This window comes from Drosophila melanogaster, chromosome 2R, assembly GCF_000001215.4.
Source record: "Drosophila melanogaster chromosome 2R".
In the NCBI taxonomy this organism is placed as follows: Eukaryota; Metazoa; Arthropoda; class Insecta; order Diptera; family Drosophilidae; genus Drosophila; species Drosophila melanogaster.
In genome coordinates, this window is record NT_033778.4 from 22,614,248 (window position 1) to 22,640,438 (window position 26,191).

A 26,191-nucleotide genomic window follows, 5' to 3' on the forward strand; every position below is an offset into this window, starting at 1 on the left:
TCCGTGCACCGCTGTCGTGGAAAGCTTTCGCTCTTTCGGCTTTCTCGGTTCAGTTTCGTTTTCATTTTCCGCTGTCCATTTCAGTAGTAGTTTTCGCGTCGGCCGCAGCACAACGAGCAAACGGAAACCGGAAACGGAAGTGAAAGCAAGCGAAAGGCAGTGGCTCCAAAGCACAGTTAATCGGGCAGAGAGCCGAGTGCAGACAACAGTCAACTGAGAACTGAGCGCAGTGAAGTGTTTGTTTTCGCCGTTATCAGTGGATGCACGCCTTTCCACCTCCGATTGCGAGTAGGGATCGGGCCAGGGACTGGGATTCCGAATCCTCATCCGCACTCGCATCAGCATCCACATCGGATTCAAAACCAAAATCAGTATTGTATCCAGGCTCGCGACCCGCACGGAGGAGGCGGCGAGCCGGAGAGGCGTGTCACTAGCAGGTGGCCGAGCCGGTTAACCAGAGTCCGACGGCAAAAAGTAAATAAAAAAAAAAAAGAACTTGTAAATTGTGTGACAGTACATAGCCTTTGAGGGCTGAATTGTGTGTGTTTTGCAGATTTCAAACGTGCCGCGAGCTGTTAAAACTTTTGTTTGTCCACTGGACGAGAGAATTTCCACACAGTTATCATTTATCTGAAGCAATATTTTTCTTTTTCATATATAACAGATAGTTGGAAGCTAGTTTATACTCAAAGTTACATTGTAATTAATATTATTATTGATCTAGAAAAACTATTAAATGGCCTTATAGCACTTTTATTGTTCTCTATCGATTTACGACTTGGCCGAATACTTGTCTGGTTATTCTCGAATGATTTGAAAACTATTTTGAAACAATCAATGCTTGGGCTTAAAAATAACTTCGTGCCACAGTTCTTACAAATGTGAAAGCCATCGGATCTCCGAATTTCTTTTCTGTGTGTACATAAGTAGGTGTGCTTGTGATTCTGTGACAGTCGCTCAATTAACAGTGAAAACTTCTGAGTCCTGAGTCCTTTGCGGCTGTTTTCAAGGAGGCAACTGAATTTTAAGCCAATTAAATTGCGCAAATCAGAATCGGAACTGGGAAAAAAGGGAACGGAAAATGTGCGATGAAAACGCAAATGAAATGGAATGGAAAATGGCCTAATGGACTCTGTCAGCCAGCAACTCAACCTGAAAAGCAGCACAGCTGTGGCAATTAAAAAGTAATTTTAATGCTCCTGTTTCGTTTGTTTTGCGAAAACAGGCAGCGAATTCACAATTAACCTGTGTGTTTTTGAATTTTTGTGTGGGTTAATACCTCGCCCTTGCACTGCTGTAAATCTTTTTCATCTCTCAATTTCCCCTGTTTTATTTGGCCATTCGAACCGTAGCGAGTCGCACGTAGTAGGTTATTATAAACAAATCGTTCTCCACAAAGAATCGTATATGTATGTATATATGCATATTTATACCGATATCCGCACATTCACCGCAACTAGAACAGGTCAAATGAAAATCGGATCGGCGGCAAAATGCCCGGAAAACGTAAATGTTCGTTTAAATTTAAATCCGTCGCAACCACAGTCGCCGCATTGCGTGCATTGCTCCACCATGTGGCAGTACATCTAGATATATGCACCGATTCTATATATGTTTACATATATATATATATTAACACGACTCGCTCCCCGTATTTGTGGACTCGCACGAAGTCGAGCAAAATGCCGCAAAGTTTGACCGATTATAAATGGAAATTTCTTCATCGCTGAAAGTTGTTTGTGCTCATTAGCAATCTGTAAATAAACAAAATTTCATCGTAATGGAATGAGTTTACGCATAAATAAAAACAGCACGAAGAAATCCATCAAAAAGTCTAAAGAACAACGTGAAGTTTTCTCATAATGGAGATCATAATAAGCTGAAGTGTACACACATCGAAAGCTATTATTTTGATTATCCCATAAAAACTTGAGTCCAATCAAAAATTCTTTCTTTACACGGTCATAAGAATAAAATTTGGAATGAAATGTTTACAGGTAACTTAGCCATTCGAACTGAGGTAATCTAATTGGCTTGTTAAATGCGAGAAGCATAAACTATTTATCTTGTCAATGTATTTTTTTACTATTTTACTGTGCTAAAAAGTTTATATTTTTCGGAGACTGTATTTTAACTTTCAAACTTTTCACACTCAACTGCGCATTGCGGAAAAGAAAAATCCTGCAGAGAATCTGAAATGATACCATGTTGAACTTTCATTGTTGCAATTATTTTTTTATCAGCTCCCATCCTCGCGAGCTTTAAGCTGAAAGTAGTACTCAATTAAAGCCAACTTTAGCCTCCCATTACGCGCTTAATTTTTTATCATCATCCTTGGCAGCCTGTTTCCCGCATTTCCCCCAACTCTTCACTGCACTCCTTTCATCAGCGACCTTCCCCACATCTTCTGTTCCCAGCATACCTGTGGAAAATCTCGCCGAAATTGGAGTCAAGTGTTTTCCCTTATTTTCTCTAGCCTTTCGTTTTTTGTTTTACCGCCAGGACATAATAGCATGCGCCCGCCCTTTCTTTCGCCATCTCTTTCGCTCCGAAACGTTTCACTTACACACACCAGTGCTCGCACTTGTACAAATATACACTCTGCACTGGGAAAAATTTCTTATTGTTCACCACAAACTCTATTTAACTTCAAGCAACACTAAATTATAGATCATGACGTGCTGGGTTTAAATTTCAGGTCATTTCCTAATTTAAAATTTTTTTGAAAATTTTACTCCTAATACGCATAAAACATATAATTTAATAATGAGCTTATTTTAAGTTGCAGTTGCTGAGACACACACTGATAGGCTTTATATGGCTCTTGGACTGGCATTATTGCTCATCCGCCATGTTGGCTTGCCAGTTTAGTCATTAGTTCCAGGTCAAATGTTGACTTTTGAGCAGTGTGCACCGGTGTAAAAGCTGAAGCGCAGCACACACAAGCCTTTGCCCCGGTATTTCCCATTTTCTCCTAGCCCTTTCCTTTCCTCTCCATTCCATTCCTTTCCTTTTGGCTTGGCTCTCGGCTTTCGGGCTTCAATTGTAGCGACCAAGTTGACCTTTTTGTTAATAGCGCTCACACACCGCGCCACACGCGACTACCAATATGCCGGGCTGGGAATATATGGCGCGGGGTGGTGGGGGGTGTCATTGGAGCATTGGAGCATTTTCTGCGCAGGAATTGGATGTTGGCACAGCTGATTGATTTATTGTCTGCCCGGCTGACAATCCTGAGTCCTCCAGTTGGCAGCTAAGCCAAACAGACGCGCCAAATGCCAAAGGAGTCCCTGCGCCGCCGAGTATGCAATAAAAAACCAGAAAATTATCAACTGACGTGTGTGAGTTTGTTTGTTTTCGTGTGTTTGTGTGTGTGTGTGTGTGTGAGAGAGAGAGAGCGTGGCTTTGTGCATGTGACGTCGCTATAATTAAGAGCGTTGGCGAAAGCGAAAGCGACAGCGCGTACTAGCCGCCATTTTCGTTTAACGATAACTGCTTTCACCTACTTATTTTCCACTGCGGGAATGCATGCACTCGCTCCCTAATTTTCACAGAATTCCAGCACCAGGCAACCCATTTTCACCACCCACAACCATCACCACCTGTCTGCCCACCCGACGATGCGTCAGCTCTTTGGGGCTCTGTTTTATTATTCCCCCGTTCAATTAGCAACATTCTTTTTGAATTTTGAAATTTAATTTCGTATTTGCTCTTCGCCGCGTCAACACAGTTTCACACATCTTTCCATTCGATTTCTCAATGATTAAACCAAAACTACACATATGTATGAGCATACTTCAGCTAAATTTGTCAGCTTCATAATTGCGTATTTTATTCTTATTTAAATAACAAATGTCAGCATGTAAATTTAATTTGTATTTCCACACCCTTTGCAACACTCAAGCAGTCATAAGACCCATTAACTTCATCTAAAATATTCATGCAGTTTGCATGTCATCTTTCTTGGTTTTCTTTCAACGCCCTTATGAAATTCTTTTCTTCGGAATTTTGTAAATTTAATTTCTTATTCAGAAAGCTGTCATGTTCCTTTTATGCACTTCCCGATATTCCACTTGCCACCAAATGAAGCACTTCGCTTTGGAATTTTTTAAGTTTTATTCCTTACTTACTTGCGTTTTGCGTTTAAAAATTATCATTTAAATTGCAAAGCGTGTACGCTTTACTCATTACACATTCTCTCATGGCTGCAGCTATCTTGTCCCGAAAGCCTCAAGCATGCCAAAGTGTATGCCAAAAGTTCATAAAACTTTTAAGGGTCTCTCGACCGACAAAAATGAGACATAAATGCATAAATTTAATGAGTATCGAGCGGTTGGCCGTCGCTGGTCAAGGGGCGTGTATGATAGCGGTGGGCGTGGTGGATTCCTGACCTCAAGATAAGAGTGTCCAGTCAGCGAAAGTAATCCCAATTATCCTTGGACAATGACAGCTGCTAACTAGAGTTATTTACTTAAGTGCAAACAGTAATTTTTCTGAGATAAGGCCGAAAGTTGAATGGCACTCGACAGCAATTTGATGTATTAAGAGATAATCACTCACTTAGCCTAATACTCGAGGGCATTAAGCTAAGGCAAATCAAATTTTAACGACATTTATGGGCTATAGTCGCTGCGAAGTGCTGTACTTTTTAGTGTTTACTTATACTAACACGAATTAAATGTAATACGTTTAACTTTGTCCAACTTTATGTCGCCTATTTGCCCGCACTTTATATGTTTAAAATAATAGGAGAGATTCATAGCCAACATCAATTGCAAGTCCCATCAGGACTTCTCCTCTTCAATATTGGCCATAAAACATCGGTCCCTTTTTTACAGACATTTGATGGCAGTTCTCCCAATTGGTTTCTCGAGCAAGTGAAATCGGTAAAAGTCCGCTGGGTTTCGTTATTTCTTTGGAATGCCAGTGAAAGGAAATGTAACATGTTATTGCTTTACTTTCGTGAAAAGCGCCAAATCAGAGTTAAAAAAAAATTCACACCATCAACAGGTTTTGGGGGTGGAAAACCTAAAAAAAAAACGAATAGCAAACGCAAAAACACAGACCGCACATGTCGACCACATAGTTTCCAGCCGTGCATGCTAATCGAAAATCGGAAAACACAAAGGGAAATTTTCCACAAAACACACGCATGATCGGGGCAATCCACAAATTGAATTGTCTGATGCAGATGAAACATGGATTGAGTATGGGATTATGTATGGCACATTAGGTATGCGTGTGTAGTTTGTGTGTGTATTTCTAAGCTAAGGTTGACCACATAGCGTATGCGCAATGCCAATTAAAGTAGAAGGCAGAGCCCCAAAAAGTATGCAGCACATAATGTAATTGCGTTTCGTTTCTGTTTTCTTTGCTTCGATCTGGTTAATGAATAACGAATGAGTCGTGTTCGCTTAATAGTGATTGAGTTGAGAACACAGCTCATTATAATTAATGTAAATGTTGCAGAGAAACACACACACAGTTGTATAGTTTTTGCACAAATGTATGCGCATATTTTGCCGCAAGCCATTAATGCCATTCTGATTTATTGCAGCCTCCTCTCAGCCAAAAACATTGGGCCATAATTAACCGCAAGCCGAAAGCAACGCCGTGGAAAAACAAATACCAAAATTGAATCAAAAAATCAGTAACTGTGGAGCAAAAGAGCAGAGGACGCAGAAAATGCGGGCCGAGTGCTTTGGCAATTATGCCAAAATTGTTAACAAAATACAAAGTGTATCAGACTAAATAAAATCGACAGCAGGAAACCGCAGGAATTACAAAAGGACCGAACGGATAGGCGACGACAGGTGGTCGCTTTTAGGGCCTTTTCTCCTTGAGTTCGTTTCGTAAATCTATATATATATATATATTGAGTAGGGGCCGAAAATCACACCCTTCGTTGGCCCGAAAGCAACAGAGCTGAAAAACCCAAAACCACACAAACCCAAGCCCAAATTGAAACCTCAATAGAAATACAAACGGAAGCAGAACAAAAACTCACTTAGGTTGCCATCCAAATCAACGGCTGTCAGACAAAAAGTCGCTTTTTATTGATTTTTATAAAGCCAAAAAGCAATGAACAGCAAAGAATAATAACACAAGCCGCAGAAGCAGAAGCAAAATAAAAATAAAAAGAATAAAAACAAAAAGCGAACGCAATGTGAATAATTCCCCAGTTGAACACAGAGGCGAGCACGAAACGGAAAAACTAAACTGCTGCTATATCCCCACTCACCCCATCACTCCCAGTGCCCCCCCGCCTTTCTAGATACCCAACTATATAATATAGCACACTATCGGAACTTTCATCAAATGCGATTCGACTCGATTCGATTGGATTCGATGACGATTCGAAGCGGAGACACCGGAGAGACGGACGCACACGGAGCCCCATAAAAATGTGTTATAAAAATATACACGCATAAATTCCCATAACCCCCCTCAAAAGGACATAAATACACGGGGAGAACTTTTCATGCAAATGTCATTGACAAAGTCAATTAGCAGGAAACGGAAAAGCTGCAGCTGCACAATTGAAATTGAAAATTCGTTTAAGGGCATCAAAAAACACGAAACGGAAGTGCGGGACAAAAAGCAAGACTGATTTTAAGTTTAGTTAGATTATTTTAACAATAAATCCCCCCCAAAAAAAAAGGGAAAGCAACTATTTTGTGGGGAAAAGCCCGAAACTGCAACAACGAATTAGCCAAGCGGAAACCGTTGCAAGGAGGTAAACCGCCCACAGAGAAAATAGGGAAAGTCCCAACAAAGCGGGAAAAGCACCAAAAGCAGGAAAAACAGCAAAGCAAGAAAAACAAAAGCGACCTCCCAACAAAAGCAAGCCGTATCCATTCGAAAGCATGTTTGTGCTCATAGCTGTGCTGTTTGTTAACGCTTGCCTAGCGGGTAAGTACGAAAAGCATATCCCAAGTCCCAGAATTTAGGGTCCAAAATCCTCCCGAAGAAGTCGTAATAATTTGAAGCAACAATGTCATGTCCTGCGATACCTTAACCCTAAGCAGCTCAAGCTGTTGACACTAACAACACCCTTTGCTTGGCTCAGAATAGTGCTACATCAGCGATTATTCGTTTTCCCAACGACTTTTAAGTTGGTTACCACCTCTTTATAAGGCACCTCGAGGGCGTCCAGTTCCACTTGGGTTTATATTTAGCAATGTCTACCAATCCAAGTACTCCGTATTTATTGTCTTAGATATGCAGCAAAGTATAAAAAGAAATTTAGGTCAGTTCTTTTTTATTTCTTATTGGAAATGTTTTCTTTTACTTGTTCCTCTTTTAAAAACCACCTAATCAGTTAGCCAAAATACTTTTAAATACAAGCTAGGTTACAAATTTAAAATACATTTACCAAAACTGCGCTTATTGCCCAATGGTGGAAATTAATTGAGGTCAAATGTCATGGCAAATATAACCATTAATTATGATAATGTGACTAGTTTTGAAATTTATAGATTTAGTTAATTTTATCCTAATTTCAACACACGTTTCAGTTCAATATTGGTTTATCCACCAGCTTATTTTAAATTCAAGTATTTGGCTTAGAATGTAGCATGTTTCCAAACGCTTAAATAATACCCAATAAATAACTGTCTAAGGAGTTTATAAAATGAATATAATGGTCAATTGATAAAAGATTGACAGCTGGAATCCTCTGTAATCTGCTTTGAGAGCTGAGAGATAAGGTGCAGAATATCCGCAAAGCTCCTAATTTTATGACATAACTTAAGGGCTGACGTCTTTACGAGACGGCTCAAGCCAAATCCAATAAATCCCCAGACGCATAAACGTGGCTAGTGCCTGCGAAGCACTATGCATATGCGTAGCACGGCCATTCGCAGCACAGCACAATAATGGCATAATAACAAGCAATTATCGTTATAATAGGCACCATTCCGGCTACGCCGGAGAACATAACCGTTACGTTCCTCACGCCCACGGCGGTCCGGGTGTCGTGGCAGACGCAAATCGATCTGAAGGCACATCCCATCGAGAAGTACATCGTGACGTACAAGCCAACGGACGACAGGTAGGTACCACTAACAAAGCTAGAACTCAATCCGCCGGGCCACTTGACTGTCCAAATGACGGGCAAAGCACACTCACTTACCATTCAGTTGGCGGGCTAAAAGGGACTTTGACGTTCCGACGGGTTCCGACTGCACGGCCAAAACCATTGGCCACATTTTGTTAACGGGAAGGCTTCATTAGATTCATTAGATTCATTAATAATGTATATAATTACATGCTGATTAGTTGGCTACTTAAATGTTTCTAAATTAATGAAGCGGCTTTCACTGTTACTACACACAGAATTATTTAATAGCATGAAGAAGTAACTTTTTCTCTCCGTGTAAGGCAACTGCAATTGCATTTATGCAGAGTACAAGTGGACAAAAGAAAAACTCTGCCTGCAATTGACTGCCCATGGAGTGAGGTTTATGGATCTGAGGGGATGGGGGCGAAGGGGCGTGGCCGCGGTCAGTCAAGAGCCCAGTCTGTGTGTGTGTGTGTAGTGTGCGTCTGGCTGGGGGTCTGTGCCTGTGTGGGTGTGTGCGGCTGCGAGTGTGTTTGCTTGGCCATGAGCTAAATAACGGCCCAAGTTAAAGTAAACCAAGGGAGTGGGTGGGAATGGCCACAAGTAAGGGCGGGGGTGGGTGGATTGGGGCCGAGTTGACCGCGAGTGCAGGCCAAAAGAAAAACAAATGCGCTGTGTATTTGTAGTCAAGTTATTTGAAACAAAAGGCAAAAGTGCGAGTTTCGTACACAAAGCTTGGCCAACTTCTAAGGAATTACAACTCAATTTCGCTAGCTCGAACAACCAGCTGGCTCATAAAAATTCCAATTATGCTGGATCTCTTTAGCTTTTTCACGTTCATTGCATAAATACTGCCCAAGAAACTAACTGAGATGAGGATTTAGTAGATAAAACACTTAAGCTTGTTTCAAAGCGAAATCAACTTAAGTTTCTTAATTGCTGCTTTTGACATTTATTTGCATAACCTCTTTATAGAAAGTCAACCACAAGTTAAACTCAAACAGTTTAGTTTTTGCTTAATATGACCAATTAAATGAAGCAGAGACTTGGAAACTAAAATATTTTTAATCAAAGAATGCATTCTACCACTGGGACTTAAAGCCTTTCAGCGTGTGAAAAAAGCCATTTCTTATAGGTGGCTGTAAGTTTAAGAGCGCTGAACTTTATTGCCACTCAATTAGCTTCGATTTGCGAGGAACTTGAGCTGGGAAAATTTCGAGTTGGCCAAGTTTGCCAGCGTATATGGCTTTGCAGCCATATTCACGAGCAACGAGCTCATGTGCACACATATGTCAGGGACTTTGCGACCGTGCCAGTTGCAGATAACTCCCTTGGCAATTTTCTTGATGATTTACCGAATAATGCAGCCCAGCTGCAGCTGCAATTCTGCATACTATACCATAGCATTTTCCATACCCATTTGCATTGCCACCTCCACACGTCCCGTTCTCGCTGATTGCTGTTGCTCATCGCCCGTGTTTGCTGCGTGGCAAACGGAAGAGCAGCAAGTATCCCCTGCACTGAAAGAAATTACTGGGTTTTTGCAACTGCAAGTTTGTTCCGATGACAGCTATAGCCCCTGCACATGTCTTATAAAATGATATATTGATACATATATCTCTTACTTATAATTAATTCATAATTTATGTCTATCTTAAGAATTTATTTTTCTCAGTGCACTGAACGATGGTAGTGCGATGTAGCGAATAGCTTGCATATTTCGCCAACAAACTAAGCACTTCCGCTCCGTGTTGGCCAAGTCGGACTCCAAGTGGCAGCTTGGCTTGGACCGGGCATTTTAGCCCGTTCGCTGCCACAGAATGCCATCCGTGTAATAAGTTAAGTGCTCGGCTTTTGTGCTTCTGTGCCTTTCGACTGCAGTCAGAAGTCGACCGTTTTGGCCAAGGTGTTTTTCAATTTAATGGCCCGACTTGCGTGCGTGTGTGTGTGTGTGTGTGTGTGAGTGTTGGCCTTCTTCTTTTGCCTTTTGGCTGCATGAGCGTGTTTTGTCTTTTACTGCCCGCCATTCCAGCACAGTCGCTTTGGGCCGGTTCTTCTATAAAGTTCACGCCTATGTCAAAAATTTTATTACAAAACTTAGATCCCGTCGTAGTGGTGGTCTGGTGGTTTTTGGTAGTTTCTCCGTTCGCTCGGCGGTCATTATTTATTAGTCAGTTTGTTTTTAATTTTTGTGTTACTTTCCTATCGATTTTTGTTGTATTACATACTTCCAACTGCCAGTCATTATGGTGGGTGGTGGTTGGGTGGTTGCTTGTTTGCGGTGGCTTCACTCTGTTCTATCTTCCTGCCGTTTTTCGAGTAAATTGTGTCCCTGAATAATGTATGATTTGTACATAGACACGTTGACGGTGAGTCGGCTCGAGCTTTGCCTTTGCCTTTGGCTTTGGCATTAGCTTGGGCTTCGCCTTGGGCTCGAGCCCCCAAGTGAAATGGACTTTTGTCCTAGACGTTTCAGACAGGTATACAACAGATACGGGCCCACACACATCGATATGCACTTGGCCGTGCACTGAGAGAAAATCTACAGCTAGCTGGGCCTACTTATGTTGATAAATTATTGATGATGAATAAGTGTAAGCTAATCAATAATAAGGCTGATCTTGATTATAAATGTGAGTAGCACTTGCCCATAAAAATCCACTTTAAATGAAACATACACAAAGGAAAATTTGTAAGAACTTGTAATTTTTCTGTCAGTGTACCATGCATGCTCCAAATTACTAAGTGGATTTATGAAATTCTTGACGAACAATGAGTGCCTCATGTAGGGGGTTGGAGTTCAATACGTCCAAGCATGTCAAGCACCATCAATAACAATAATAATTAATAACAATTACTGTCCCCGCGGAGGTGGAACAGTGGCACAAGGCGTAAAAAGGGGCGGGGCACGGCGATGTGGTCAGGACATGTGCAGGACAAAGGCGGAATAGATGGCAAAGTCCCGATCAATAGGTAGCCGTGTCCTGGATTTTATTCACCATTCTTATCGGTGTTTTTAGAGCCAATTTGACATTATTAAAATGGAAATTGAAATGCCAAGGGCCCACTAAAGTGTATGCATATACATATACAAACATATATAGCTATAGTTGCTGTGTAATGGCTAAGCGGATGAGATTTGAGTGTGCTTCCAGCTGCGATGACGACATAAATTTTCCAGTATAAGCCATAAAAGTGCACAGGCCGCAGTAACAGGAAATGGAAACGAGAACACTATGCCAACATAATCTATACCTGATTTGTATATGGCATATGTGTAGCCAAATAAGCTGGCTTTGTGCGCTGTTGCCAAGGAATTCGTTTGCTTGCAGTCGATTTCTCCTTGGAAGTTATCTGACCTGCCCCGAAAATCCTTCATTGAACATTGATGGAGTCGGCCAATGGGGCGTATGCGTATTTTTAATTGAATTTTTAAGTTGATGCAAAGGTGCAGTACGATTGTCACAGAGTCAATCAAACTAAAAATGACTGCGTACATTCGAGGCAACAAAAGTTGGTTTTTTTTCTAAGCCAGCCGCATGAATGCTATAAGTTATTAAATAACAGCAGAAAGTCCTGTTGCCCTTCGTGCGAGTACACATTTGTATATTTTGTGCGACATATTGTATGCATACTGCGAAGTTTGAGTAACGAATGCGAAAGTTGTTCGGCCGCCCTGTAAGCTAATTGTTTATTTATCAAGCCGGAATAAACCGGATACCGCTCACAAAAGGGGGACATTAAAAAAAGGAAAAGCCGGCCGAAATGCATATCCAGCCATATTTCTGAATATCAAATGTATTTCAGAGCCCGCAATCTGGCCGTAAAGGGAAAGGAAAAACCGACGAGAAAATTAGAAACTTCCTTCCTTCCGTTTTCCTTTTCCGAAGGAAATTCGGTTGCATTTCTCGTGGCCAGCCAAAAGGCCAAGGGATCCACCCAGAAAAATGCCAGTAAAACTGTAGCCGTGGCGTGAGTTTAAATTGTGTATAATAAGCGGCTGCCTCGCCGAATTTAATGCCAAAGAGCCAGAAAAAAGGGGGGAAGCTTAAATTTGATTTCTCCCCAGCGTCGCCACACGATGATGAAAACTTTAACGACGAAACTTTAGACAGCGCCTGCTGCTGTCACATGTGGCGGACAGGATAGGCTGGAATAGGATCGGATCGGATCGGATGGAGTGGCCGCTGTTTGCCCAAGTTGGCCCAATTCCAGTTACCCTGCGGCACAGCGGGTCTATTGGCTGGTATGCAAATGGATGCGACACATGTGGCTAATCAATTATTTAGCCACCGGCGCGGGCGAATCGAGAGCAGTTTTCGCGGAACAGCCAGATGTGAATTCACAATGCGCCGTAACAGGCCGCTTATGTCCTTAATTCGCATCAATTGGTTAGTGTTACTCAAAGGTCATCTGCTGGATTTCCTGCTCTTAAAGCCTATTTTCTTACTTACCTTCATGGCCTTTTTATTCGAACTATATATAAATATATATACATGTATGCATCTAATTAGCCAGAATATTTATCGCTCGCTTAATCCGATTCATTTTTCTGACAGTAAGGGAGGAGAAAGTAACAAGAATCTATTGACCTTTTCACAGAATGGCTTGCCCTATACAATATAATTATTTCTGCTTACGCGCATATAGATTAGATCAGCAATTATAATCGAGTAAGCTAATAAAAATATGAGCAACAATGCTAAAAATATATATTTATAAAATAATCCCTTTTCACAGCAAAGAGTATTCATTGAACGCCAACTAAAAAGCAGTTGACTTTGTGAAATTCCAAGTATTTTTGTAAAATGCATTCCGCTGTAAACAGGGCATCATTAGAGCGACCAAGCGACATTTTTTACCTGTGTTTTGTTTTTCCAACATTTACGATTGCTTGTTTGGCGGTGTTTTTGCTCCGTCTGCTGGCGAAATGGGGGACACTACAGTTTCTGTTTAGTAGCCACTGGGGGCCATTGGGTGGCTCGAATGGCGGGTGGTGGGGTGGTGGGTCTTGCGTTTGTTACACGTATGAATAATGAATCATTTGTCAGGCGCTTGTAGTTGTTACAGTCGCAGCAATAGAAGCCGTTGCACAAAAGGCCAGAAGTCCAGGCCACTTTTGTCATTGCCCCACGCACGGGGCATTTGCCCACTGGGCAGCGCGACAGCGACCAAACGGAACGGGGAGCAGTATCTTTGGTAGGTGGGGTTGGGTAATGTGAGCTCAATTGGCAAATCTAGGACATGTTTGGTAGCTGCGCAACGCTGTGAGAAAGTGACAAAGTGAAATATTGGCCAATGCTGTAATTACCAACACGGACCGGCCTCATATTTCACGACTGAAAGTTTGTTCAATTAGCACACACACACACACACGCACACTTGCGATTGCACAATCCTGGAACCACCCACACACTCAATCCACTTGCCACTCCCCCCCACCACCGCCCCTTAGCTGCCGTTCGAGAGTGGTAATTGAATTAATTTAAGTTACAGGGTTGTACAGGACGTCGCCGGCAGCAGCGAGGCCATTGTCCTGGATCGCCTGCTGCCCAGCACACAGTACTCCCTCGTTGTGACGGCCATCTGGCAGGGCAAGAAGTACCGCAGCCGCGGCCAGATCAAGTTCAAAACGCTGGGTGAGTATCATCCTGCGGATTTGGTTCTCCGCTCATGGCCATAATCACTCATTTTCTATCAAAGATCTGCCCAAGAACACCTCGCAGCAGGATTTTCCGCCGGGCATCTACGGCAATAGCAGCAACGGTGCTCGCAATGTCACCAATAATGCCAGCATCTTTGGCGACGACGTGACCTCCACGGCCACCAACACCCTGACACATGGCACAACCAGGGAATTGCCCACGGTGAGAGTCAATGATATCCAATTAATTCGCTATTAATTGGCAATGGGGATAATTGAATTTGGATTATTGGATTTAAAAGTTGATTATGAGCTGAAGCTCAGAATATGAATTTGGGCATATTGTTGTTTTGATATTTACATAACCTTAAGCCCGGCTAATATCACTTTTGCTATCTTCCGTGTGCAGATCCGCGGCGTGGAGATCGGCATCGTCCTAATCGTACTGATGGTCTGGGCCGGAGCAATCGCCCTGTTCTTCAACCGGTGGGGCAAGATCCGGATGCTGTTGCCCTATCAGCCGGACTACAAGCACGAGCAGCTGAAGGTGCCAGGTACGGGCGTGTGCAGCGCCAGCGGATGCAATGGACAGCACTCGCACCAGGTGAGTTCCGGCGAGGGGGTTCCTATTCCTATCCCAATGCCGATCCCGAACGGGGAGGTGGGGATGATGGTTGTGCGGGTTTCTAGGATCACTCGGAGCGCTGAGCGTTTGGATATTCGCGAAGGAACTTATCTCTGTTTCGTTTTTGTTATGCTTCATTTTTAGAACCTACACCCCGATTTCTTTGTCAAGGTATTCAAAAATAACAAATTCTTCCAATTACTTATACTACGAAACAAACAAAAATATCTATGCATTTTACTCGCTTTTTTCTATGCATCAATTTAAGTAAATATTCGATTCTTTTTCAACAAAGTACAATCACTATTTCCTTTTTAATCCGTGCACTACCCTGACCAATTCCTCCAAGTAAAGATTGAAAACCATCTTCCGAAAATTTAGTGTTCCAGAACTGTATTGAGAATGCTTTCCTATCCAATGAATATTTCTTACCAAAAGAAATCTTGTGGTCCGCCCATGAATAACTAAGTTGGGGATCCTGATTTAAGTTTACTGATCAGTGAAATCTTTTTACCTTTCTCCTGTAGAAAAAATATTTTTTCGACTGTTACTACTTTTGATTTGCTTGCCAAGGTAGCACGTGCATTTCGCATTTATAATATATTAGCTTTCTTTTCCGTAGGCTTATGGCACTAGTTTTGGGGCATACTCTCTGGATTGCACATAATACCTTTCTGAAGAGTATGAGGTCATCGGCTCGCCGATGTCAACTAGCGATTCCACCTAGATTCAATGAGCTCAGGATGCGCTATGCATATGAGAGCACTTCTAATTTACAACTCGTACTATCCACATTCCATAGATATACAGACGAACTTTTCTAGCACAAATATTAGTGTTTATTTAAGTCAAATTTAAAGGTGAAACACAATAGCTTTTGTGATTGAACCTCCTGCCGTATAAAGTAAATCTTAATCCTTTATTCAGTTGAAGAAGGAAGTTCGTCTGTATCCTAAATGCATTTAGCGGTTTTGGTTTTGAGCTTTGCTGTTCAGGTGGGCGCTTTCCCAAGATCTCACTGACGAAACATTTCCTACTTTCACTTCGCTCTCGCCTGCTGATCTTGCTCCTGCTCCTGATCCCGCTCTTGCCGCTCTTACTGTTCCCGCTTCCGATATTTGGGTATTGGTTGGCCCTGCCCTCCGCAAAAAAAAACAGTGCTTGCCGCGATGCGAGGGCTGTGGTATCTTCGACCGCTGCTTCCAGTATCCGCGAAGGGAGCTGGAGCGCGACTGCGGCTGCCAGTTTGCCCTGCTGCACAAGGCGGATGTGGAGAGCTAGCAACCAGCGCACCGCGAAGCCTCCTCGGCGGCCGTGAGCGCGGCGTCCAGTCACGGACATGGTCACAGCCATGGCACTCCGGTGAACACCTATGTGCGCGGCCCCAGCGTCGATAATCAGTCCATTGTGGGCGCCAATGTGCTGGAGAATGTGGACAGCCTGGACGCAGGCGATGCCAATGGGGACGACAACATCGAGTTGGAGGGTGAAGACGTTCCGGACAAGGATAGGGAGGATCAACAGCTGCTGCATCGGGCCAAGGAGCCCGTTCATCGCATATTGCCACTGCAGGCGGCTGGTGCCATGAAGCAGCGCAAGTTCGCCCAGCAGCGCGGCATCCTGAAGAACTCCCAGGAGCGCACCTTCGTCGAGGAGGACGAGGTACTGGAGGCCAAGAAGCAGCTCATTCTGCGCCGTCGCCGCCTGTTCAGCCATTATAGGCAGTACGACCAGTGGCGGAGGCGGCAATTCAGCTACGATCCCAGCTACTTTCGCCCGCCTCCGTTGCCGCCTCGAGCGCTGGGATGCGCTGATCACCAGCTGGGCGCCATCACGGATGCGAATCCCTCCGCCAATGCCGGGCGAAGGAGGCGCCAGTACCGAAGGCAATACTCCTGCGCGGATCGATCGCGGGAGGGATCGCGCGACAGTCGCGGCTCGTCGTCGATGCAGCTCCAGCTGCAGAAGTACCACAGTATGGTGGCCAGCGACACCATCCACACCGAATCCTCGGTGCTCAACCACAGCAACTACAGCGAGCCGGCCAGCGTAAGTCAGCCAGCTAGTGTTGGGTGGAACGACCTCAAAACAGGTTGGCTCCCTTTGGCGAGGGAACAGGACGTGGTCACTTGGGACAAACATAATTTGAATCCACATTTGGCCAATTGGTTCTTACACGCTTGTGGGCTGTTTATTTAGCGTTTTGAAATATAAGTACTTTAATATTTGAAAAGTGTTGTTAAACTTTATTACTCATACGCACTGTTGACCTCTTTCAACAGAAGTTTTTAATGAAGGTCTGTTTGCTTATTTCATTTACCCCTTTTTTTTACCTTTTGATTGGCCACACAAGTTATTTTATTCTAAGCGGAAATTGGTTAGCTTTGGTTTCCTCGCCAAGGGTAGAACCGTTGACTATGTCCGCCAAAGTGAGCAGGATGTTCCCAACACTAGCCCCCAGCACTTGCAGCTTGTGGAGCACGTTCACATGGTTTTGCCTGGAGTTCGAGTTCCTGTTCGATTTCGAGTTCGAGTTCCACTTCAGATTGCAGACCGGAGCACCAAATCGCACCACTCACCCATCAATATCAATCACCTTGTACAGATTAGCAGCTAACCCCACTGGATGGAAATGGCCCGCACCCGCTCACTTCTCGCTCACAGCAAAATCACAAATCGCAATCCGCATCCGCTTGAGTCCCGGCTTCGTGTCCTGTACTGCAGTAGTGGGTAGCCAGGTTGTAGATTGTCCATCGCTTGTCGCTTGCTCCTGTTCTTGTTGGTCCTTGCTCCAGTGTGGCGGGAGGTCCTTGATGCGGGCTTATGTGTGTTGTGCGTGTGAATCCCCCTGGGAACTGTCCGCTCTGCCGTCTCCTCTCTATCTCTTTCTATCTCTCTTCCCTCTCTCTTGCTCTGCTCCTTTTGCGGAACGCAGTTCGACAGCAGTGAATGTGCCCACCCACCGTTGCACTGCAATAGCCGCGTAAGCAACTGGCCGAAGGATGCGGCAAACACCCAGCGGAGATCCTTACTGACCTACTTTTCATTGCAGCACATCCACATGCTGGCCGAGGAGCACTCCACCTCCATTTCGGAACGCTGCACCCGCAGCCGCATCAACTCGGCCATATTCGTGTCATCGGAGGGCCGAGGTTTTGACTCCATAGAGTTCCTGCGGCGCCACGGATCCCAGAGTGTGCTCTGCAGGAAAGCCAAGAGTGCCGAGAACATAACGGATAATGGAAGAAGGGTGAGCTAGAATTAAACTATGATTATAGCTCCTTTTATAAACGGCAACCGATGAATCCCATTTGCAGAAGAGCCTACGGCCGTGGCGCACAGACGATGAATCCTGCAAGCAGCAGCACCTCTCGCAGGACAGCAACGACATCGAGCTGAAGGAGTGCGGCGGCGCTGGAGGAGAGCTACTCCGGCTGCCGGTCATCCACGATGGCAAGCAGTCGCCCACAGCCGTGACTAGTCTGCTAGCGCGATCGGCAGCGATAACCACGGCCAACATGATTGTGGGCAGCATCTCGCTGGAGGCACCACCACCTTACATGCAGGACGACGAGGGCGATACGCTGTCCACGGCGGCACTCATCCATAGCGATGCAGCTGCCGTGGTACACGAGTCGCAGGACTCGGCGGAGACGGTCGAGGAGCTTGTCCATGTGCCGCTACTGGCCAGTGCCACTGCCACGGCCAGCGTTTCGGCCTCATCCTCGCCCAGCATTGCCATCGAGGCCAAGCCGCGCGTCCTGGTGCACCAACGATCCTCGACCGCCTCCTCGTCGCCGCACAGCAGCCCCAAGAACCTGGGCAGCCTGGGACTGAAGATCGTCAAGCCCAAGATCAGTGCCGTGCCAATGGTTTCCGTCTCCGGACCCTCGCCGCCCATTGAAAAGCCGCCGCTGGCCGAGTGCTTGTAACAAATGGCAGCCGAAACATTTATCTAAGCTCGCACTGAAGGCAACTGGACCCTGGAACCCGGATAGCCCCTAAGAGTTCCCAAAGCCGCAGACAAAGTACCCAATCCAAATCCTATTTCAATAATCTAAGAATCTAAGAAGATATGTAGTTAAGACGGAGAAAGTATGCCAGCTGCTCAAATAAGTGTTTCGGTGAGAGGCTTTAACAAGAAAGTGCAAGGACGAGAAGTAGTAATAGGATAGAAAAGAAGGATATTGTACCAGTGGTCATCACCAGGCAAGGAAAGCTTTGTATATTCAACAACGACTGACGTATACACATATGTGTAGTACATTATAAACGAAACCAATGGTAACCTGTAGAACTTTATAAGTCGATTATTGTGTACGAGTATGTGTGTATGCATACCTATTAACTGATAAATCAGCTTTAACAACAAACAAGTAAACTATCAGGCTTTAATATTATGAAGATGATGAATTTCTGGTTTAACCTAGTTATGTAGACTCACCTAGCTGTTGAAACTAATAAATCGATTCTTTTTAATTCTTCTCCTATACATATAGCCAAAACGAACACAGAACACTCGGGCACCATCACTGTTATACACGCGATCTAGATCTATATAGATTTACCAAAAATATACATCTATATACATATTTATACACCCAGTAAAATTAGTTGTGTGCGTCTAAGAGCCTCGCATGGATCAACAGGGTTTCCGTTCAAGATCCTCCAAGAATCCTGGGAAACAGTTTTCATTCATGCCAGTCTCTTCTTCGTACCGCCAGAGGTTTTCGGACACCTGCTATACACTTAGCTCCTAGTTTTAAGAGAATGAAATCACATAGTCCAAATGTTACATGCTAACATATCGAATTCTCTACTGTACCCACGACCAAAGCGAAACGTTTGAAACTGTAACTAGTACATAATTAGCTTTAAGCAACCTATTACATGACTATTAACTAGACGTAGAGATTTTTGCAAAGTAAGTGCCCTGGACGACTTCTGAGTGTTTTTGAAACCAGACTCTTACGTGTATTCCGTGTAGATGTTTCTGTAGCGCGATCGTACCCTATACAAAAAAAAAGTATATCTCATGTTAGGCGAACTTATTGATGGATTTTTAGAAGTTTATATAGGAACGATACGATACTATAGGAATCTATGGCACCAAGCCCATTTGCTCCCGCTCACTTGTTTAGGTAGTCTCTTTACATTTTAGTTATGATACTCCAAATTTTATCTATCCACCTACGCGTTAGACACCTGAAATCTATCCTATACAGTTCGTTTCAAGAATGAAATACAACAATTGTAAATACACATGCACTTGTACCTACATCAACTGAAAATTTCTTCAGTGGAACACAAACGTTGTTATTAAGGAATTGTCAATTTATGGTCCAAAGCTACAATAAATAGAACATCATTTGGATGGGTCAGCAGTAAGCTTAACTAAGTTCTAGTTTACGTTCAATTCGCTAACACAAAACAAAAGTAAAATTGTGTGAATGTGTATTTTTGAAATCAAATAAACGAATTACATAAATGTAATCTTTTCATAAAGAGTTATTTGATAGTTTCTCAAAAATCGCGCAATGATTGCCCTGGTCGTAGTAGCTTTTGATTAATTGTACCTCATGCACTTGGGACACAAGGTTTTCCAGTTCCTGTTCCTCGAAAACATGGTAGTATCGCAGATAAGTGGTCTTCTGCTCATCCTTGGTCTTCCACGGCACCAGAACATCTTGCTGCTGGAACTCTGTGCGATTAGTGTGAACAGGAAGTGGGTTATTATTGGACAGCTGCTGCTCCAGTTCCTGATGTTGCTTCTGACGCTGCTGCTGCTCAGTGGTACGCTCCTTGTTCACTGCCTTATTTTGACGTAGATAAGTCGACTTCTTATCATTCTTTCGCTGATCCTTGGCCCAAACGTAAACCAAAGCACGTCCTCCAGGTCGGAGGACACGTGCCATCTCCTGCAAGGCGGCCAATCGACGCTCCTTGGTGGCCAGGTGATGAATAACCGCTATACTGATGCAGCCATCGATGCTGGACGAGCGAACGGGCACCACAAGACAGTCGCATCGAAACACGTTTTGTCCCTTCCGACGACCTACAGCAAGTAGTCCTTGCGCTCTGTCGCAACCAACGGACAGGAGCAGCGGGTTGCAGCTTAGATACTTGCCATTGCCGCAACCAATGTCCAGCACCACAGATTGGGGCTCAAAGGAGTCCAGAAATTCAGATACTTGTGGCCAAGGCGTGTGCCGCGTTTCGCTGAAGTGATCCGCAATCTTATCGTACACCTCGTGGACGTTCTGTTGCTCCAGAGTGATGGCCTGAGCAGCTAGCGATGCGTGCAACTCCTGTGGTACCTTGGTTTGCTGTGTGTCGCAAAGCGCGGGGTATGAACAGTCGCAGGGACCTTTTCGCAGGCGTCGAAAAGTCAAAGAAGTTCTCTTGCCGCGGGCTTGAGTGGTCAAACCGCCAGATGCACTGGGTACCACATCAATGTGCTTCGGTCTGATGCCATGCGTCCAATCGTATCGAGCTTCACCCGACATTATTAGCAAGGATCGGCGCGGAAGTCTGACTTGAACCTGGTCATCTCCTCGGCGGAAGTCCATTACCACGTCGGATTGCAGGGACAGCGAAAGAATGGGATCCAAGAAAGCACTATGTGTGTCCACATGCGGGGGAATTCCATGACCGGGTTCGTATTCATTCACTGTCAGCTGGTCAGGAGAACTCCAGTCCCAGGTGGAAGCGAAGCTATTTAGTCGTGGCCATAGAATATCACATGCTGATGGTATCGACTGTTCCAGAGGCTTCGAGGGATCCACATTATTGGTGCCGTAAAGAAACTCAAAGCCGAAGTGCTTGACGTTTCGATGCTTTAGAGATCCCGTGACTTCGGAGGTTCTGCCATCCTCGCCAATGGCCCTCAACAGCGTTGACTCCTCCTCTTCGGTGACAAAGTCAGCAATTATGTGAAGGCCTCTGGGAAGAGGCTTGTTCCACTCACTTTTTCCCGCAAGTGCCGGTAGTTGCCTTATATAGCTAAGGTAGGCTACAGCTCCCTGTTGTCCAATGGTCGATATATTGTGCATTCCCTCATAGATGAGCTGGGAGTCTTCCAAGCTGGCACAAATAAAAAAACAGTACGATTTGCCCGGCAACATGACCACTTGGATGACTTTTCCACCGGTCGCGGCAGCCTCCGTGAGCAAACACTCCTCCGTGAGTCCATTGCTGAGTCCCACGTTGAGAACCGCCAGGTAAGGGGTGGGTTCAGCGCTTGGAGACACCTCGCAGTCACTTTTGATGATTGCCAGACATCTTCGCTGCTTTTTATCCGCCTTTTTGGCCTTGTTTACCTTTTGCTGTGTTTCCTCAACGTGCATCTCGCGGCCAGTGTGTACACCCCTTTTCAATGTTTTTCTTTTTGTTCTAATACTTAAGTCGATTGTGAATACCCTTTCTTGCAACTTCAAGTAATTGTAGAAACTTTGAATAAAGAATAATAAGAAGCAGAGAAACATAATGTAGGTATATTTGGAGCAAGCGCTAATGCAAATGCCAATATTTTTATTGTACACTAACCTAATAACCTAACGCTAGTTGAAGGTGAGAAACTATTAGTCGGGTGCGTACACCTCTGGCAGTCTACCAAACCCGGTCAATCATACTGTTGTCCTGGGGCTTCTGGTTCATGGTGGTCAGTTGCTGGTGATAGTTGCGCATCTGGTTGCTGCGGCGTGGCTGCGCCAGGTACTCGAACATGCTCTGCAGGTGCTGGGACAGCATCTTGCTCAAGTCGCTGGGCATGGGATCCGTCCAGAAGAAGTCGTGATTCAGAGCTGTGTCCGCATCGATGCGTTTCTTGGGATCAAGGGTCAGCAATTTGTCCAATAGATCACAGCCGGTTTGATCCTTGACATACGGACGCAGGCGCTCCTTGACTCGACGCTTCTGGTTCTTTGGCAGCTCGATGGATTTGTACAGCTCCAGCTCCTCCACTCCCGGCCACACGTCCGGCGTAAAGGAGCCGCATAGCTGCGAGATAAAGGTTAGCTGCTGCTGCTCCGTATTGCCTTGCATGATGGGCGAGCGTGTCCACATCTCGGCCATTATGCAGCCGGCTCCCCACATGTCCACGGGTGGACCATAGTTGCGGTCACCAAGTAGCAGCTCAGGCGGCCGGTACCACAAGGTTACTACGCGATTGGTATAGCGATTCTTACTCTCGTTCTTTGGAATGCTAAAAGCACGGGCCAAGCCAAAGTCAGCCAGCTTTAAGATGCCATGCTTGGTAATCAGCACGTTGGCAGCTTTCATGTCTCGGTGCAGGATCTAGTAATGCAAATGAAAACAGATACATACAATGTAAAACCAAAACTTTGCTTAATGACATGACTCACCTTGTTGCTGTGGATGTAATACAAACCGTTTAAAAGCTGCTGCATAACCTTCTTAATCTCGCCCAGACTGAACTTGACGTTCATGTTGGACAGAAGACCTGCCAAATCGTGTTCGCAGAAATCAAAGACCAAATAGAAGGTGGATCTGTAACCATTCGTGGCGGTGGCCTTGGTGCGGCAGATCTCGATCAGATTCACCACGTTCTCGTGCTTTAGCAGCTGCAGGATGCGGATCTCTCGCAGAGCCGTGATGGGAAACTAGGGGAGCACATATATAAATAAGGAATTCGTCTCTTAAGATGTTGCTTTTCACGCACGCCCTCCTTTTCGTTGTCCATCAGCACCTTCTTCATGGCCACAAACTTCTTGTTGCCCTTTTTCTCGCGAGCCTTAAAAACCTCTCTGTAATCAAAGGGGTCGTATGTTTTAGTTTAAAGTTAGTTTTCACCAATTTGGAGACTTACCCGAAGGTGCCTTGGCCAATTTTCGCCACCTTTTCGTATTTGTTGCTCTCGTCGCAGTAGGGAAAGTCGTAGTCCTCGATGTACTTTTGTTTCTCCATCAGGGACATCGTGCGCGATGAGCTGGAGCCCACGTTGGAGGGCGTCGACCCCGAAGGCTGCTGGAGCATGTGGGACATGTGCGCCATGGTTAAATTTGCCTCTATTTGTACAATTTTCACAATCACAGTTTCGCGAGAAGCCGACAGTCGAAAAGAAAGAAATCGGCAACAATTGGTGTTTCTACAGCTGTTGACTAAAGAAATACCGGTGTGCACACACTGTCAAGGCCTATCGATAAGAAATCGATGGGTCAAACAGCTGGGTAGTAATAACTTTTCGATTGTTGGTATACACTGGCCAAGTGATATAACCTAGCCAAAATTTGTCCAACAAATAAAAGCCGAATTAATGAATAAACTGTTGAATATAGCCCAGGCAGGGCATCGGCAGTTTGTCCGGGAATATGCATTCAAGTCGGACCTGAAAATCAAATGGATGCGCCCCGAGAAGATCGCGTGCTATAAGCCCGAAAAGAGCGGCGATTTAGCCAAGCTGCCTCCTCTGAAAGCCGACGAACTGCTGCCGGAATACAGGGACTGCAAGGAGTTGGATAAGTATGTTGCAGTATTCTCTCAATATAATAGTTTATTTACATCATCTCACCATTTTGTAGAGCCGACGAGTCAGTTAAATCCTTGTTCAAACTGAGCAACAACGCTAGTTACCTGACCACAAAATTCTATCGCGATGAGATGGTCAAGGAGGTGCAAAGACATGCCCAGGATTTCGGCTCAATGGAGGCCAAATGTATGTATCTTTGCAAAGTGCACATATAGCAGTTCCCCCCAAATTTGCCCTTCTTTTAGTGGCAAAAATGACTGCAGTTATCCGCCGCTACCAGGAGCACATGGACAAGCATCCGCGCGACAAGATGATCAAGGTGCGTCTCAAGGAGCTCATCGACAAACGCAAGAAGTTCCTCAAGTACTTGAGACGTTGGGATTATCCCCGCTTCGAGTGGATTCTCGAGAAACTCGACCTGGTGTACAAGCCACCGCCCACACATTTCCACTGGATCACCCGCAAGGAATCCCTCCAAAAGTTGACCGACATATACTGCGAAAACCTAAAGGAAGAGCGGCTAGAGGCTTACCATAAGCAGCTGCAGGCCCAGCAAATACCCTTCCTTGAGGAGGCCATCAAGAAGATGCAGTTCGTGCGGCAGGAACAGATTTCCTGCGATGTCCCCGTGACCGTGACAGAAGAGAAGATCGCCGACTCAAAAAGGCAGCTGGAAATGCTGAAGGAGCTGCAGCAGGCGGAGGCAGCCGCCAGCAGCAAGAAACAAAACGAGGATGGCTTCAATTAGGCCCGATTCTTTAATGTTACGGTGTCTTACAATAAATGTAAATGCTGGTTTTCTTAAATTATATGTTTTATTATACTTTAAGAGTTAGGCTGGACATCGTACCCTATGTCATGATCATCTGAGCGCATACTGGCAAATAAATAAGAAGGCAAGCATGATTGCCTTAGAAAAATGTGTAAAAACAGACGCAATTAAAGAGAAGTTCCTAAAGGGTACGGTTGCAGCTAACGTCTGCCCGACGAGGAGGTTTTCCGCCTGCCGCCGCTGCTGGAGCTACTCGAGCTGCTCGACGAAGAGTCGCTGGAGCTGGACGAACTGGACGACGACGAGGAGGACACGGAAGAGGTAGAGTCGCGTGAGGTACGCTTGCGCTCCTTGTCGCCATTGCCAGTGCCCTCTTTGCTCTTGACATCCGTGGAAGTGACTTCTTCGTCGCCCCAGAGATCGTACTTTGATAGATCCTCGTCGTCTCCCTCGTCGTCGTCCTCATCTTCTTCCTCATCATTCCGCTGCTCATCTCGGCTAGACCTTCTGGGCCTCTTTGAGTCCTCTCTATGCTCGCCGTGCTTTCGCTTCTTGCGACGACCGAACTCATCGTACTCGCTATCCGAATCCTGACGATCCTTGTACTCTACCACGCCGCGATCATTGTATCCACCGCCAAAGCCTTTAAAGAAACTGGTTAAGTGGGTTTTGAAGCAGATCAGGCTTCTACGGACTCACCAGTCCGCTCCTCCACATCCGAGAACTTAGGAGCGTTGCACATATTGCAGGTTTGGCGACGGGCCCAGTTCACATTCGCGCATTTGCTGCACTGCCAGTCCTCGGCGCTGAACAAGCCCCGCGACTTGTCGGCCGCCGCCTTGCCGATCTCGGTGCCCAGCTTTTTCTTGCTTGAGCTGCTGCTACTGCTGCTGCTCCCGTTGCCGCGTTCCCGCTCCCGGTCTCGATCCCTGTCGCGCTCCGGCTTATCACTGCCATCGCGGTCCCGGTCGCATTTGTTGCACTGCAAACGGCGGGCGAAGTTCAGATGGCGACAGCTGCAAAATCGAGGGAAGTGTGAGACTCGCAGGACTTCTCACTTGGCCGCTATCACTGCATCTTTACGGGCACTCACTCGTAATCTGGGCAAATCCAATCGCCAGGCGAAGCGACGCCGCTGCTTCCCGCGGCCCCTGATGCCACGCCTCCATTTGAACTGGACATGTCTGTGCCTTGGCTGCGTCCTCTGCCAAAGGATAATGCTAACGGGCGTCCAAGTGATCCTCCTTAGGCCTCAGGAGCAGCATTTAACAGATTTTTTTTACCAATATTATATTCTGTATACGGTACGAAATAAAGTGGTCAAAACATCGATACCGTTATCGATAGTCTGGCTTCCGATGCAACAATCGATAGGTCATTCAAATTGTATTTGGGGTACTCCAAAACTTATTTTGGAATTTAATTGCAATTCAATTGAAAATATTTGGGTAGGTAGGATTTCCAGCTTTCAACTTATTTGCGATAAATCGCAGGTTTCTAAGCTGTAAACATTTTCCTTGTAAAAATAGGCCACCAAAGGAGTACAAGAGATCAACAAAAGTTATTGACAACAATCTGTGATTATCGCCACTCTTCAAATA

At 45.1% G+C, this 26,191-nt stretch overlaps 5 protein-coding genes across 8 annotated transcripts; 2 read left to right on the forward strand and 3 right to left on the reverse strand.

Annotated features, from left to right (window-relative positions):
• The first annotated feature begins 80 nt into the window (after positions 1-80).
• CG33143 (uncharacterized protein) lies at positions 81-19,837 on the forward strand. 4 transcript variants are annotated; one of them, NM_001382063.1, is made up of 10 exons: positions 81-474; positions 5,558-6,912; positions 7,912-8,053; positions 13,559-13,701; positions 13,766-13,929; positions 14,116-14,310; positions 15,490-16,380; positions 17,267-17,314; positions 17,384-17,581; positions 17,649-19,837. In NM_001382063.1, the coding sequence occupies exons 2-10, from the start codon at positions 6,867-6,869 to the stop codon at positions 18,261-18,263; spliced, it is 2,442 nt and encodes an 813-aa protein (NP_001368934.1). In that variant the 5' UTR covers positions 81-474; positions 5,558-6,866; the 3' UTR covers positions 18,264-19,837. The 4 variants fall into 4 exon arrangements, with proteins under 4 accessions (NP_001368934.1, NP_001286733.1, NP_788426.1 ...); NM_001299804.1 differs by lacking the exon at positions 15,490-16,380; NM_176246.2 differs by lacking the exons at positions 15,490-16,380; positions 17,267-17,314 and having other exon boundaries at positions 13,553-13,701.
• CG17807 (uncharacterized protein) lies at positions 19,772-21,695 on the reverse strand. Its single transcript, NM_137846.3, has one exon. It carries the CDS (start codon positions 21,675-21,677, stop codon positions 19,830-19,832), a length of 1,848 nt encoding a protein of 615 aa, NP_611690.2. The 5' UTR covers positions 21,678-21,695; the 3' UTR covers positions 19,772-19,829.
• Positions 21,696-21,815: 120 nt separating this feature from the next.
• Cdk9 (Cyclin-dependent kinase 9) lies at positions 21,816-23,480 on the reverse strand. The gene is made up of 4 exons (NM_057878.4): positions 23,159-23,480; positions 23,012-23,096; positions 22,695-22,952; positions 21,816-22,626 (listed from the first exon to the last, which is right to left on the reverse strand). Exons 1-4 carry the CDS (start codon positions 23,341-23,343, stop codon positions 21,940-21,942), a joined length of 1,215 nt encoding a protein of 404 aa, NP_477226.2. The 5' UTR covers positions 23,344-23,480; the 3' UTR covers positions 21,816-21,939.
• Positions 23,481-23,522: 42 nt separating this feature from the next.
• On the forward strand, positions 23,523-24,621 carry bonsai. Its single transcript, NM_137847.3, has 3 exons — positions 23,523-23,811; positions 23,871-24,004; positions 24,064-24,621. Exons 1-3 carry the CDS (start codon positions 23,606-23,608, stop codon positions 24,564-24,566), a joined length of 843 nt encoding a protein of 280 aa, NP_611691.1. The 5' UTR covers positions 23,523-23,605; the 3' UTR covers positions 24,567-24,621.
• On the reverse strand, positions 24,560-25,954 carry CG3732 (uncharacterized protein). The gene is made up of 3 exons (NM_137848.3): positions 25,684-25,954; positions 25,290-25,606; positions 24,560-25,233 (listed from the first exon to the last, which is right to left on the reverse strand). Exons 1-3 carry the CDS (start codon positions 25,770-25,772, stop codon positions 24,791-24,793), a joined length of 849 nt encoding a protein of 282 aa, NP_611692.1. The 5' UTR covers positions 25,773-25,954; the 3' UTR covers positions 24,560-24,790.
• Positions 25,955-26,191: the final 237 nt, after the last annotated feature.

Excerpts from the sequence above, each read along its gene's own strand:
- CG33143 (NM_001299803.1), top strand. The coding sequence starts at position 6,867 with ATGTTTGTGCTCATAGCTGTGCTGTTTGTTAACGCTTGCCTAGCGG. Across the intron at positions 13,930-14,115 it reads CAACCAGGGAATTGCCCACG|ATCCGCGGCGTGGAGATCGG; the intron begins GTGAGAGTCAAT and ends TTCCGTGTGCAG. Across the intron at positions 14,311-17,266 it reads ATGGACAGCACTCGCACCAG|TTCGACAGCAGTGAATGTGC; the intron begins GTGAGTTCCGGC and ends TGCGGAACGCAG.
- CG17807 (NM_137846.3), bottom strand. The coding sequence starts at position 21,677 with ATGCACGTTGAGGAAACACAGCAAAAGGTAAACAAGGCCAAAAAGGCG.
- Cdk9 (NM_057878.4), bottom strand. The coding sequence starts at position 23,343 with ATGGCGCACATGTCCCACATGCTCCAGCAGCCTTCGGGGTCGACGCCC. Across the intron at positions 23,097-23,158 it reads ATTGGCCAAGGCACCTTCGG|AGAGGTTTTTAAGGCTCGCG; the intron begins GTAAGTCTCCAA and ends CTTTGATTACAG. Across the intron at positions 22,627-22,694 it reads ATTACATCCACAGCAACAAG|ATCCTGCACCGAGACATGAA; the intron begins GTGAGTCATGTC and ends TTGCATTACTAG.
- bonsai (NM_137847.3), top strand. The coding sequence starts at position 23,606 with ATGAATAAACTGTTGAATATAGCCCAGGCAGGGCATCGGCAGTTTGTC. Across the intron at positions 23,812-23,870 it reads GACTGCAAGGAGTTGGATAA|AGCCGACGAGTCAGTTAAAT; the intron begins GTATGTTGCAGT and ends ACCATTTTGTAG. Across the intron at positions 24,005-24,063 it reads CGGCTCAATGGAGGCCAAAT|TGGCAAAAATGACTGCAGTT; the intron begins GTATGTATCTTT and ends CCCTTCTTTTAG.
- CG3732 (NM_137848.3), bottom strand. The coding sequence starts at position 25,772 with ATGTCCAGTTCAAATGGAGGCGTGGCATCAGGGGCCGCGGGAAGCAGC. Across the intron at positions 25,607-25,683 it reads TGGATTTGCCCAGATTACGA|CTGTCGCCATCTGAACTTCG; the intron begins GTGAGTGCCCGT and ends TCGATTTTGCAG. Across the intron at positions 25,234-25,289 it reads GGATGTGGAGGAGCGGACTG|GCTTTGGCGGTGGATACAAT; the intron begins GTGAGTCCGTAG and ends GTTTCTTTAAAG.